The 14,240-nt window shown below is 54.7% G+C and overlaps 1 protein-coding gene across 1 annotated transcript; it reads left to right on the forward strand.

The window, feature by feature from the left end:
* Nucleotides 1–3,211: 3,211 nt before the first annotated feature.
* Nucleotides 3,212–8,681, forward strand: Lsm4 (LSM4 homolog, U6 small nuclear RNA and mRNA degradation associated). The gene is made up of 5 exons (XM_028786139.1): nucleotides 3,212–3,437; nucleotides 6,596–6,637; nucleotides 7,623–7,721; nucleotides 7,862–8,042; nucleotides 8,291–8,681. Exons 1-5 carry the CDS (start codon nucleotides 3,435–3,437, stop codon nucleotides 8,380–8,382), a joined length of 417 nt encoding a protein of 138 aa, XP_028641972.1. The 5' UTR covers nucleotides 3,212–3,434; the 3' UTR covers nucleotides 8,383–8,681.
* Nucleotides 8,682–14,240: the final 5,559 nt, after the last annotated feature.

Raw genomic sequence — 14,240 nt, forward strand, 5'->3', positions numbered from 1 at the left:
AGCACTGACTGTTCTTCCAGAGGTCCTGAGTTCAGTTCCCAGCAACCACATGGTGGCTCACAACCAACTGTAATGGGATCCGATGCACTCTTTTTGTGTGTCTGAAGACAGCTACAGTGTACTCACATAAATAAAAATAAATAAATCTTTTTTTAAAAATCCCTATGTAAAAGTAAGGCACAGCCATACATGAGTCAGCATTGGGGCATCAGAGGCATTGAGGTGCCAAGAGCTCACTGGCCAGCTAGTCTAGCCAGAAAGGACAGCTTCAGATTAGGTAAGAGACGCTTCCCCAACAAGTAAGATGGAGAGGGACTGAGGAGGACTGATGTCACATCCAGCCTCTGAAGGCCACACGAGGGCACACGTACCCTCCCTCACACCTGCATACAAGACACACAACAGTGCTGCAAAACAGAATGTTAAAAAGTTAGAGAAAATAGAACTTCTTTTAAATGTAAAAAAATTGTATTACATTTTTCTTATTTGTGTGTGCATATGTGGGGTGCTGGGCTCCACTATGTGGGTAGCAGGATCAAATTCATCGGCAGCAAGCTCCTCTACCTGCTAAGCCATCTTGCAGGTTCAGCGGTTTCTTTGTCTTTCAAGACAGGGTTTCTCTGTAGCTCTGGTTGTCCTGGAACTCACTCTGTAGACCTCTAACTCACAGAGATCCACCTGCCTCTGCCTCCAGGGTGCTGGGGTTAAAGGTGGAAGCCACCACACCCTGTGCCCGATTGTTCTTTATCCAACCCTGTTTGGAACCCTGTTCCTGTCTTCTTGGAAGAACACTCAGGTGCATCTGTTCATGAAGGTGCAGACGCCCAGGCTACACTTGGAAGCTCAGCACTGCTGCTTCAGCACTTGCCAGCTTCTGGGGCTGGAGGCAGAGGTGTGAGGTGCAGTCACTGAGGGTGTTGCTGTGGCCATCATGCACACAGGCCCATTTGGCCAGTCAGATAAAGTTCCTCTCATAGTGGCTGGAGTGCAGGGACCCAGGTCGGAGGGACATTTTTCCACTGCAAGCAAGCGATGGCTTTATTTACTCCTGGATGCAGCCTGCCTGATGCTTCCTACCCTTCCTGTCTTTTGAACCTACCTGCTTGTAAGCAGGGACTCTCTAAAGACAAGCTTGTGAAATGCTCACTAGGTCATGACAGTGGCGGCTGGGGAGGGGCTTATGGGCAAGGCCCTAGGTTTCATCCTGGTTGTTGAGCAGGAAAACAAACAAAAAAAAAAACAGGACGAGAGGAGTGACATTAGGCCACATGGGGCACCGAATGGGCAAAGAAGAGAACCTGCTCAGAGAATAGTCTAGAAGAGGCACAAAGGGGTGGCCTAGCCCGGGACTCCCCCCTCCCTCTGCAGCCACACTCACATGGATGTCCTTTGTAGCCACCAGGGAGCTTTGACCCTTCACCCAGGTGACTTAGGTGACTTGTCACTGAGCACCCCAGGTTTCAAGGCTCCCGCTCCCACCCGCCACTCTGCATGCAGGAGCATGGGCTAGGTACCCAGGAGGGCTGACTTCAACTTTGCTGGAATTCACCCAGTCTGGGGTGCTCCTTCTCTGGGTATCTCAGATTCTTCCATCACAAATGCTTTGCTCCTCATCTCAGAGCTGGACTCTGTGGTGACAGGCGCTCTCTGATCTTAGACACAAGGTCAGTGGGCTCACTGCTACATTCCTCTTTTGTTTATTTGTGACAGAGTAAAGTAGACTAGGCTGTTCTTGAATCACAGGTGTAATGGAGGATGGCCTTGAACTCGGTGACCCTCCAACAGCACTTCCTCAGTGCTGATAGTGCCCATTCTGTCAGCTTCTCCTCAGGATTTACTGATTGTTATTTTACTTTGTTTTTAGCAGTGTGGGGCCAGAGCTCAGGGTCTCCACCTCTCCCGCTGAGCTGCAGTCCTAGTGCGGGAGTCCCACCTCATCACTTAGACCAGCCCTGGGTAGTGGTGCCAAGGGAGTCTCCCGGGTCAGTGAATTCATCGCTAACATTCTGCGCCAAGACCTTTCAGCAGCTTGGTAAAACAGCTGTCCTGCTTGGGACAGCTCAGGGTGGAGCTCCGATTCCATCGCCAACAGCCAAAGAAAATAAAAATAAACAGAAGGGCTGGAGAGGTGGCTCCACAGGCAAATCACTTCCTGGTGAGAAGGCTAGGCTGATTCCACGACAGGCTTCAAACTGGCAGTTAAGGAGACTAGGCCTAAATCTGTTTCCAAGAACTGGGAAATTCCAGGCAAGTCCAGGCCTCAGAAGCTGCTCTGCCACCTGGCCTTAGGCAAGGACAGTGGGTTAGCAGCAGTTTCCAGACCTCCCCAGTAAGTTTCCAGCCCCCATACCCCAGTAATGGAATGTCCGCAGAGATGGACCCAACAAATTAACATAGAGGTCACCTATCCCGGAATTCCCTAATGTGCTTTAAATCAGACCTCCAAGTTCACTTGGGTGTCTATTCTGGTAATGGGAGACCCCCTGGACTTCTGCAGAATAAAACACACTTTGTGTTTACATACTATTTGAGTCTGGGGTATCATTCTTTGGCAAATCATAGACCCTTACACTGGGCAAGCATGAGAACCTGGATTTGTATCTCAAAAAGACACATAAAGACATGCAACATGCTAGGCATGGTGGTACACATCTGCAATCCCAGCACTCACTAGGATCTCTGGAAGTTCGAGAGCAGCCTGGTCTACATTGAGTGTTTCTGGCCGGCTAGAGCTGCACAGAGAAACACTATCTCCCTCCCAAAATGATAACGATTTAAAAAAAAAAAGCAAGTAACTAGCTTAGTGGCCTACAGCGGCCATGCCATTGATAGGAGAAGCTGAGTCAGGGTCTAATTCGAGTTCATGATCAGCTAGCTTCGGCTGCCACAAAAGCCCATCTCAAAACATGACAATTTCAGCTTTCACTTCCTGTCGCCGGGGAACGTCAGACCTGCCGTTCGCGTTCAATGATTCCATTTGACTTGGTAAAGACAAAGAGATCCATAAAGGCGAGAATTGAAGGCTAGGAGCGCGAAGTGGGAACGAGGCGTGTTCCCCCAACCCCACGCGACTCACATGCATTAGCCAACTTCGCCCACAGTGTGGCGCCGAACCAGATCCAGGAGTGCACCTCTGCGCAGGCGCTCTTTCCCAACATACACCCCGGAGTGGGCGTGACTTGTGCTACGGCCTTTTGCGTCGCTCCAGTGTCGCACTTTACGGCCGCCCCTCAATCCCACGGTGGGAATACAGTGCGGCCGGCCGTTGCGGTCTGTAGGCACCGCCCTAACCGGTTCCGATTGGGTGAGTGTCCGTTCAGTCACTCGCTGATTGGCCAGAGTTTCTGCCAGTCTTTTTCGGCTGGGGCGCGCTGTGGGCCGCCGGTGGGAGCGCAAGTGACTGTGCAGCGGCGGAAGTTATCTCTGCAGGGAACATGGTGAGGGCCGCGAGGCGGCGGGGCGCGTGCAGGGTTTTCGGGCTGCTGAGAGATGGGGGAAACTGAGGCCGGAGATGACCGGTGTCTCTCCAGGGTCTCAGCGCGTCGCCGTTGGGATTTATCTCTTGAATGGACACGGCTTTTGTGGCCGGAAGAGGGACTATGATCGCTTCCGGGATTTGTCTCCGTCGTTGATAGGAACGCTGCGTTTCCGGGAAGTGGGCGGGCCTAATGGCTCACGTGGGTTCCATTGCCCGCTTGATGCTTATCTGGTGTCTGACCTCAGCTGCCCACGCCTTTGGCTGAAAATCCAGCCCAGAGAGAGGGATGCCTCTCTCCCTGGGACACACATCATGTTCTGCTCAGGAGGAAGGAATTTTTTTCTCCCAGTTTAGGCCCAGGCCTTCCCAGTCCTGGGACTCCTAAAACTGGCGTAAACATGGTGGAGTAGAGGAGGTCGGGTTTCCCTGCTGCTCTATCGAGGGGCGCTGGCGTTGCCCCAAGTTGGGAGAGCCGGACATTGCCATCTACTCAGTTCTTGATGGTTGATGTTTGGTTTTGGCTTTTGGTTAGGCTTTCTGATCTAGATTGACATAATCCAGGCAAGCCTCAAGCTCATGATCCTCTTGCTTCAGTCACTGGAGTATGGAAAGGACACGTACATACCCCTACATTTGGGTCAGGACGGGAGGCAGGGTCTTATACAGCCCAGGCTGGCTTTGAACTCATCACTGAGTATTCTCACATCACTGTGAACTCCTGATTCTAGGTTTTGGGCAGGAGCTAAGAGCCTAACACATGGTAGATAAGCACTCCCCACTGAGTGTACCCTTAGCCCCCGAGACACAGTCGATCTCTTCCCACCCCACAACACCCGCCCAGCCCCTGAGCCTTCCTGAAGGAATGGCCAGTTGCACACAGACACTTGAATATCTGTGTGGTCAGGCTGGTACAGGAGTGTCCCAGCTCAACATTCCTGAACTCAGAGCCCTAGGCTTAGCCCTCTCTAGGCTTGGCCCTCCAGCCGTCTGATCTACATGCTGGATCCCAGAGAGTCTGGAGGATGGCTGAGGGGGAATTTCCTTCCCTGAAACTGGCTCCTCCTGTGGGAGGTGCTGGGACAAGCCCAGAAGTGATGGCTGTGACACCTGCAGGTGCTCTGTGTCAAGCTGTGTCTCCCCCACTCAGAACCCTGTGACTACCCCAGCTTCAGCCTCCCTATCTGGCCTGGCCCATTCCACTCCGAGCGCCTTCCCAGCTGGAGCATGAACTAATTACTTCTTCCATTCCTCTTTCCCACTGCACACACAGACCTGGGGGTGGCGGCCTGTCCCCACACCACACTTTTCTTACCTGTGGCGATGGACAGGATGCACCTGTGCTGGGTGTCCCCACCTCTGCGTGTTCAGCAAGTGCTTACTGCTCCTCCCTGTCACAGCAGAGCCCACACCCACACTGACCTTCTGTCTAGCCGGGGAGACTGGTGCTAATCACCCCGTAATTAGAGAGCGGCCTCTGCTGTGGTGGGTGGAAACAGGCTGGCAGCCCAGGATGGCCATTAGGGGCCTGGCCACAGGAGGGGACATGCTCAGCAGGATTGGGCAAAGAGAGTTTGGGGGAGGGCACCCTGGGTGGTGGCTTGGGCCCTGGCAGGAGGGACAGACGTGCAGCAGTAGGGTCCAGGCCTGCTCTGGGCCATAGCAGTTCCAGAAGAGGTGTGTGTGTGTCTGTGTGTGTATCTCTGTGTGTGTGTATCTCTGTGTGTGTGTGTGTGTGTGTGTGTGTGTCCTTGTTTAGCAGTGTCTGCCCCTGACCCCTTGCTATGCCTTGTATTTGGGGTTTTGGCTGTTTTATTTGTTCCTTTATTGAAACAGGATCTCATGTAGCCCAGGTTGGCTTCATACTGTAGCCAAGGATGACCATGGCTCCAACTCCCTGGAGCTTAGCCACAGGCTGCCATGCTGTGGCTCTTTTCCACTGTTTGAGGATCAGGCTAGACACCATTGTCACTGGTCACCAAGGCCACCCGCCCCCCCACCCATTTTCACAAATGCCACCCTCTGCCTCCTACCCTTCCAGGAAGCCTCTGCAGGAAGTGGGCTTGAGCCTCATTTCCTGCCACTAACCTTCCCCACCCCCGTCCCCCAGCTCTTCTTGGGAAGGGCCTTGTGCTGCAGGCTCCCCCAGTCCTCTCATGACCCGAAGTCACCATGCTGGGCATGATGATGGCCCTGAGGATCTGGGGCCCTTGTTGTTGTTTTGTTTCTTCTGTTTTTAACATGATTTATGTTTTCATGTGCATTAGTGTTTTGCCTGTATGCATGTCTCTGTGTGACGGATCCCCTGGTACTGGAGTTAGACATGTGTGAGCTAGCGTGTGCGTGCTGGGAATTGAACCCAAAAAGAGCAGCCAGTGCTCTCAACTGCTGAGCCATTTCTCCAGCCCCTTGTGGTGTTTGTGTTTGTTTGACTGTGTAACCCAACTGGCCTGGAACTTACAGAGATCCACCTGCCTCTGCCTCTCAGTGCAGGGATTGAATGTGTGCACTCTATGCCTGGCTGTATTTTGATTTTTGTGTAAATTTTGGAGACAAGTCTAATGTAATCCAGGCTGACCTCAGACTGTAACTGAGGATTATCTAAAACTCCTTATCCCCCTGCCTCAGCCTCCTTGGCACTGGGTGACGGGTGTGCCACAGCACACCCTGTCTTATGTTGGTCTTTATGGTGCTGGCACCGGAAGGCAGAATGTCACCAGCCTTTCTGTCTCCTTGTCCTCAGCCCTTCCCATGGGGCCCAGGCGACCCAAGTCACCCATTCTGGAAGCACAGGAACGGGCTGTGAAGCAGGCTGGTGTGCAGCCCTGAGCATACAGAAGCTGTAGCCAGCCTGGGCTTATGACAAGGTTCTGCCTCAGAAAAGCTACAAGGTTGTTACTTTCAGATAGAGGACTGTGCCCCCTTCTGTGGTTCTAGGTGACAGGAGTTGTGGAGAAATGGCCAAAATGGTCCGGGAGGCCCAGGTGGCTAACACCTGTAGGATGGGATGATGCGAGGTCACCCGTGACCTGAACACAGACAGATGCATTGGGGGTAGCCATGCCCATGTGGTCGTCCCTGAGTTGGGGACCACTCCTCACACTGACATTTGCCTTCCAGCTTCCCTTGTCGCTGCTGAAGACAGCACAGAATCACCCCATGGTAAGCATGGCCACTCTGGGCCACCTCCCTTCATGTGCCCACACCCCAGTCCTCTGCAGTTCATGATTGAAGGCCTGGCAAGATGGCTCAGTGGGTAAAGGTGTTTGCTGCCAAGCTGAAGGACATGAGTTCAATCCTCAGGACCCACATGATGATGGAAGGGGGTCGTGACTTCCCTGAAGTTGTTTTCTGTCCTCTCTGCACACAGACAGAACGGCAAGTGCAGTACAAAGTAAAACATCCAAAAGAAATGTTTGAAAAGTAATGTCAAGAAGAAACTGGGGCACAGTGCAACTCACGTATCCCTGGTCTCGCCCCGAGAGCCCCTAGCACAGACCAGGTCACCTGTCATCCCAGGTGCCTGGGAGGCTGCAGCAGGAGGATTGCCGCTGGTTGAACAATTTTTTTTTTTTTTGAAAAGGAGCAACAGTGTGGCCAAGCAGCCAGGATGTAGCCCTGCACGCTGCAGGCTCGGGTTCCCTCCGAGGTAGCACGGAGGGAGCACTGCCTGTGATGTGTCCTCACTCCTCTCAGCCCACCTCCAGTTCACTCCAGCCCTGGCCGCCTGTGCACTGCTCCCACCAGACCTGTGCTCCTGCCTTTGCAGCTTGTGAGCATCTCTGAGTGAGGAACGTGTGGCTTGTCTGTGTCACTCAGTGGTTTTGAGAGTTTTTTTTTTTCTTGGCTGTGTAATATTCTTCCTGTAGGTGACCAGACTGGGCTTGCCCATTGTGTCCTCACTATCTTCCTGCCTCAGCCGCCAGAGTCCTGGAGCCGCAGGTGTGTGACACCATGGCCAGCTAGTGTGGAGTTTTCATTTGTTTCTGTCCAGGCATTGGGTTGGGGAACCTGGGCGGTGCCTGCTCATCACAGCACTGGCTTAGGAATGGCAGCCCAGCCTTTAAAGGTTGATTAGCTGCACAGAAAGCCATCATTTGGGATGAGAAGCGGGTGTGTTTGAACTAGGCTGTGGGGTCTCCTGCAGCTGGTGGAGCTGAAGAACGGGGAGACTTACAATGGGCACCTGGTGAGCTGCGACAACTGGATGAACATCAACCTCCGTGAGGTGATCTGCACGTCGAGGGTGAGCGCTCACTCGGGGAGCCACGGCTGGCCTGGGTGCTCTGTGCTCGGAGGGCCATGGCCGGCCTGGGTGCTCTGTGCTCGGAGGGCCATGGCCGGCCTGGGTGCTCTGAGCCCACTGTAACACGCCCCTCTCCACAGGACGGTGACAAGTTCTGGAGGATGCCCGAGTGCTACATCCGTGGCAGCACCATTAAGTACCTGCGTATCCCCGATGAGATCATCGACATGGTGCGGGAGGAGGCTGCCAAGGGCCGCGGCCGAGGAGGACCGCAGCAGCAGAAGCAGCAGAAAGGCCGAGGGATGGGCGGCGCTGGCCGAGGTGGGGTCCCGATGAGGACGAGGTGGGGGAGGGACACCCAGGCACTCGCCTCTCTGCATCCTGTACATTCTCCATGTAGGGCATGGTGGTGTGGGCTCCTGTAGGCTGAGGAGGGCCCTTTCTCCAGGCTGAGTATAACCTGGAATTTCCCACGGGCCCCTTATGCAGTGGGACGGGGCACAGAGGAAAAGACCCTGTCCCTGCCCAGGGAAGCTGGTGTCTAGCTCTTCCTCTTTTGTCTTGTGCAGGTGTGTTTGGTGGCCGGGGCCGGGGTGGCATCCCAGGCGCAGGCCGAGGCCAGCCGGAGAAGAAGCCAGGGCGGCAGGCAGGCAAGCAGTGAGCAGTCCCAGCCTGAGCAGAGCCCAGGTCGGTGGGTGAGACCTCTGGGCACCTTTGCGTGAAACTACATTTGGCATCTGGTCCAGTGAGGTCCCTGGCTGGCCATTGACTGAGTTTCTGGAAGGCTCCGAGTCTGAGTTGCCTGTGAAGCCTTGGCTGTTCTTTGAAGGGCGGGCTTCTTCCAGGCTTGTTTGAGTTTCATGTCGGAGCTGCAGGCTTAGCACATAGCGGCTTGCCTGTCCTTTACCAGACGCACCCCTTATGTCTTCTGTTGGAAAAAATAAAGGAAAACACCATAGAGGGAGCCAGCCATCCGTCTGCCACCCCCAACCCAGCTCACTTCCCTAAGCCCTGCACACGTTGTCCCCAGGGCACCTGGGTCTCATCAGAGGGAGCAGTTTCCTTGGGGGGGGGGGGCTGTCTGTGTGTCCTGCTGGTAGAGGAGAGGAGAGCAGATCCCGCATTGGGAGGCTGAGAGGTAGTACCCCCAGGAGCTTTACATAGCCGGGGCTCCAGAGCACTAAAAAGCCAGGCCTGTAATGGCTGAGCTGCGGAGGAGGCTGGAACAGGAGAGGGAAGTCAAAGCCGAGGCCGGCCAACTGCTTCAGCAGGCAGAACAGTCCTGACTCCATACAACTCCAGCGTACTACAGGACAAGTGCACCCAGGGAGAGCACAGCACGGGACTTATGTGTGTGTGTGTCCATGTGTGTATTTACCACATGCATACCTGGTGCCTGTGAAGACCAGAAGATGATGTTGGAAATGAAGTCACAGCCACTGGGAAGCTTGGGACAGAGCCCAGAGGCTCCTGTTGCTTAGCTCTGCCATGGGGGCTCTGTCCCCAGTCTCCACAACTGCTCATGACCCATACAAACACACAGTGAAGATAATAATATATTTCAGCATAAGCATGGTGCACAGTAGCAGAGACAGAGGCCAGCCTGCTCTTCAGAGAGTTTCCAGCCAGCCAGGGCTACATAGAGAAACCCTGTCACCCTGTCTTCGAAAACAGAGTGCAAGCCAACTAGTTGTGAGGGTCAGTGCTGCCCTGTGTCCACCTCAGCTGAGCCTGAGTGCCAGGCTGCAGGTGGCCCTGTCATTTTGGCCTGGTCTTGATGGGTTCTACCACAGGGCCACATCTGGGTCCCATGTGACACCCTGCCCCAACTGTGTGTAAAGAGAACATGTTGCAGAAGGCTGGACACCATGTTGAGATCTACCCTGGGGTAACAGCTGCGGCAGGTATAGGCACTCCAACTCCAGTCCGTGGGCCCCATGCTATCCTCCCTGTGAGCCTGGCCTGGTATGGCAGCTACTGGAGGATTGCTGTGAGTTCCAGGCTATCAGCTAGAAGACCATGCCACAAAACACCAAACAAAGCAAATCCTAGTATGTGGACTTTTGTCATTCCTTTTTGAGACAAGGTCTCACTATGTAGCCTTACCTGGCCTGGAATTCACTCTACAGACCAGGAACTCAGAGGTCCTCCTGCCTCTGCATCCCAAGTGCTCAGATTAAAGGCCTGTGCCACTGTGCTGGGCTACGATCTGTAGTTTAGTGACAGCAGCTCCCTGGCCCCATCCAGGTCCCCTGTGTCTGTTTCCTGTCCCCGTGCTCTGCCCCTGTGGCCCTGCAGCTTCCTGCCAGCTCAGCCCTGGTCCTCAGTGCTCATTCCATGCCTGTCCCACCACTCTCCTGCAGCACAGGGCAAAGAACAGCCAGCTGCTTCCTGCCTCGTGTGCCCTGGTTTAGGTGCATTCTAGAAGCTTCTGAGCTGAGTGAGTTCCAAGAACCAAGCCTTACCCCCTCGCAGAAGAGAGGAAGCCATAAGCCAGACCCAGTTCCTGAAGGCTGCCTTCCAGACCCTTCTAAGCCAGGCCCTCAGGGCTGCTATCCACACCCATCACCTGATCTCAGCTGCTGTCCTGTAGGCAGTTCCTCCTCCCCACCCCACCACCACACTGCAGGGTGACTCACCCAGGTCCAAGGACTGCAGAGGGGCACCTTCCATGACGGGTGACTTCCCACGGTATTTATGTCCCAGTTACCCCTCTGACTCCTCACAGGCAGGCCTTAGTAACACAGCTTAAGGGGCACTGAGTGCCTGGCCACTAACCTTGTGGTCATCAGGACATCTTACAATGATTGTTCAAATGTGGGAGGACTGGCACCTAGCCAACAGCAGAGCCCTTGCCCTGCAGCCCTGTCCTTCCCCTAGGGGGACCCTGCCACAGAGAGACCAAATACACCACCACAGAAAGAAAGGACCAGGGAGGAGGCCAGCTGAAGAAGCAGCCAGGGAAGGGGTCAGATGACATTCAGGACAAGTGGGGCTGACAAGCTGAGTTTGATCTCCAGCACCCATATGGTGGACTTGGAGAAGGGATTACAAATTGTCCTCTAACCCTCGGGTGCCAGAGAGAGTCATAGAGCACTGATTAGTGTGCGCGAAGCCCTGATTTTGACCCTGAGTACTATAAGTTGGGGGTGTATTGCAGGGCCAGCCACCTAGTTAGTGTTTCAGGCAGATGCAAAGGCCCTGTGGCCAGTAGACATGAGCTGGAGGAGTGCACGCTGGGTAAGCAGATGAGGTGATGGGCTCAGCCAGGGAGGAGGAGACTCAGGAAGCTCCTCCTTCCTATAGCAAGGAAGCGCAAGGACAGCGACATTAGAGCCTGTCAGTGTGCCTGAGGATGGGAGCCAGAGAGAGGTGCATGGTTCAGACCTGCTGATGGGTAAGCAGCAGCTCCTCAGCCACCCTTCCTCCATCACTTATGGAGACCTGAACCCAGGGTCCGTCCTGCCCGTGCTCCAGCCTTGCTCAGCTTTGTGGCTAATTCCAACCCCTCGTCCCCTCAGTACCTCAGATGGAGAAAGGAAGACTCCTCGGACCTACCTGTTCCCAGAGGATTGCCAAGGCTCCTGACACTACCTACAGAAGGCATCCTGTTCACTGCCCAGGAGCAGAGAGAGTGGAACACCTCTTTAGTGGCACATCCCTTTAATCCCAGCACTGGAGGCAGAGGCAAGCTAGCCTGGTCTACACAGTGAGACCCTGTCTCAAGGCACAGCATGCATGCACAATGGGTAACAGAACTTGGTGTGGACAGGAGCAGGAGGTCCTGGCTCTTGTTAAGAACTTTTATTCTGTGGGCTCCTCCCCTGTGCAGAGCTTGCTGGGCTTCTCAGCGATAAACTTGGAAAAAAAAAAATCCTCCCCTGGGCAGGGGTGTGGCTCCCTCAGCCTGTGTGGAGGCCTGGGCTTCCCTCCCTAGCACTACACAGCAAAACAAGGCCCTTCAGCCTGGCAGTGAGGCCAGACAGGCCTGGAAGCATTAGTTAGGTAAGGTGCCTGACCACTTCAACCCCACCGTGCCTCAGTTTCCTCTCTGCACCAGCACCTCAGTACATGTTCAATAAATGATGTGCTGACCACTCAAAGGCCGGTCTGGTATGCAGTAAGTGGTTAATAAGTGCACGCTGAGGGCAAATTACTGGCCTAGAGCCCAGCAAATGTGTGCCACAATGATCATCACTCCTAGGATCAGCCTGGTATGCCGCAGGTGCTAAATAAATGTGTGCTGCGACAGACCAATCAATCAGCTTCGTGCACAGCATGGACCCAGTAAATATGTGGCACGGCAGTCATCACTGTGAGCATCTTGGTGTGGCAGACTCCTAAGGCTAGCCTGGTAGAAGAAGTGCACAGCGTGGTGATCACCCTGGGGCCAGCCTAGTAGAAAGGAAGCATTAAGGGCTCGATAAATGCATAGTCCTATCTCAGAGGGGCATCGTTGGGAACCTTCATGCTGTCCAGACGTTGCTTTTTACAAGCTGTGGGAGTTGGTGAGGACCGACTGGGTGAGCCTCCCTTGGGCAGCACCAGCCTCTGCGTGTTCCCTCCCTCCCTCGCCCGCCTGGCCTCAGCCACCAGGCGGTGACTCACGCCCTCCATCCCATCCGCCTCTACTGGATCCCGGCTCCTAAGCAGCCACCCAGCCTGCCCTCGGGAGGGGCCATGGACATACTTCAGAGCTTCGTTCAGCGCCTAAAAATACCCGCGTCCTGCAGAGTCCCCACCGCGCCCTCCCGGCCCCGCAGCAGCCCTCTGTGAGGGGAGCCATTTCTGATCGCCTTCGCTCCTGGAGACCTCTCCTAGCTGAGGCAGGAGGGTGGTGAGTCCCAGGCTCTCACCTTCCTGGTTGCACTCAGCAGCTCCCTGTCCCGTCCCCCACCCCCACCCCCACCCCCACCCCCACCCCCACCCCCACCCCCAGTGGCTCTGTCTGCCCGCACAGGCTAAGCCACAGATCTTTCTGGAGGCCTAAGAAACCCGAAAGGGGAGGGACAGGGTGGGGGTGGGAGTACGCTGGGGGACCGCAAAGCCAGCAAGGAAGCCTAGGCGACTCCCCCCCCCCCCCCCGGCCCCCCGCCCAGGCACGGGGTCCTCTGGCAGTCAGAGCAGCACGTGTAAAGGCCCCAGGGCTGGCACAAGCCACCTGGGCGCTGGCCTCAGCTGCCACTCACCAGGTGTCCCGTGGGGTCAGGCACTCCCGGGCCCCACCTGCTTCTCCCTGAGGGAGGGTGAGTCACCCCAGACAGTGCAGTTTAGGGAACCAGCCTCCCTGACCCCAGCTCCTTAGCAAGCATAGGGTGTGTTTCATGAGTTTACTGGGTGAATTTTGTTCTTTGATATGCCTGGTTCTGTGTAATTAATGCCTCTGCGTGCCCATGTGCATGCTAACGTCACAGCAGTCTCTGGGTTATTCCTCAAGAGGGGTCCACTTTGGTCTTTCTTTTTTCCTTTCCTTTTTTTTTTTTTTCCAAGACAGGGTATCTATGTAGCCTTGGCCGTCCTGGAGTTCACTCTGTAGACCAGGCTGGCCTCAAATTCAGAGGTCCTCCAGCCTCTGCCTTTCTCACGCTTGGATTAGTGTTCGACACCACCACCTGGCCACTTTGGTTTTTCTTTTCTTTTTTTTTTTTACTTTGGTTTTCCAAAAGTCGTTTTATTTCTGTCTACACAGTGTGTGTGTGTGTGTGTGTGTGTGCGCGCGCGCGCGTGCATGCACGCATGTCTGTGCGTGTAGTCAGAGGACACCTTGTTGGAGTTCCTTCTCTCCACCATGTGCATACCAGGGGACTAAACTCAGGCTGTCTGGCTTGGTGGCAGTCGCCTGTAGCCGCTGAGCTATCTCACTCCGCATAGCTTTTCTGTGCTCTACGGTTTCCAATAAGCTCCAGGGATCTACCTGTCTCTCCCTCCCCAGTTCTGAGGTGACCCAGAATGCATGGACAAAGTTCAGGACCTCATCCTGGATGTCCAGGTTAAGACACAGTCACTCTGTAGACCAGGCTGACCTGGAACTCAGAGAGACAGCCCTGCTGAACACTGGGATTAATAGGTGTGCACTGTCCCTTTTGTTGTGTCTGGAGACAGTGTCACTGTGTAACCCCGGGTGCTTGGCACCAGCCTGCCAGGTGCCATCACCTAGGATGGAAGAAGATACAGAAACTAAGAATTCAGAGGCCCAGAGGCCAGCTGAAGGAAAAAAAGGGTCCTTGAGGCAATTGGAGGTGCAAAGGCCTCCAGGGCAGAAATCAGCTGATATGACTGAAAGTGGGTGGATGCTGGAAAAGGAGGCTAGCTGCATCTGACGGGCCTGTGGCCACCTGAGGTGTGGGAATGAGGGGCAGCAGGGGACAGGGACAAGAAAATGAGGAACAGGTGGGGTCTTACCCAGCGCCAGGGATGGGTCCAGGTGACCACGAGGTCACCCAGCACAGCCCCCACCATGACTGTGAGTACATTAGTGCACAGGACATGTTTTGAAAATGTGACAAGAGAGGACAGATG

The sequence above is a fragment of the Grammomys surdaster genome, unplaced genomic scaffold (genome assembly GCF_004785775.1).
Source record: "Grammomys surdaster isolate TR1022 unplaced genomic scaffold, NIH_TR_1.0 125429, whole genome shotgun sequence".
Taxonomy (NCBI): domain Eukaryota; kingdom Metazoa; phylum Chordata; class Mammalia; order Rodentia; family Muridae; genus Grammomys; species Grammomys surdaster.

Bases quoted from the DNA above. Each gene is read 5' to 3' on its own strand.
- Lsm4 (XM_028786139.1), top strand. The intron at 6,638-7,622 runs GTAAGCATGGCC...GGTCTCCTGCAG, and splicing joins CAGCACAGAATCACCCCATG to CTGGTGGAGCTGAAGAACGG. The intron at 7,722-7,861 runs GTGAGCGCTCAC...CCCTCTCCACAG, and splicing joins AGGTGATCTGCACGTCGAGG to GACGGTGACAAGTTCTGGAG.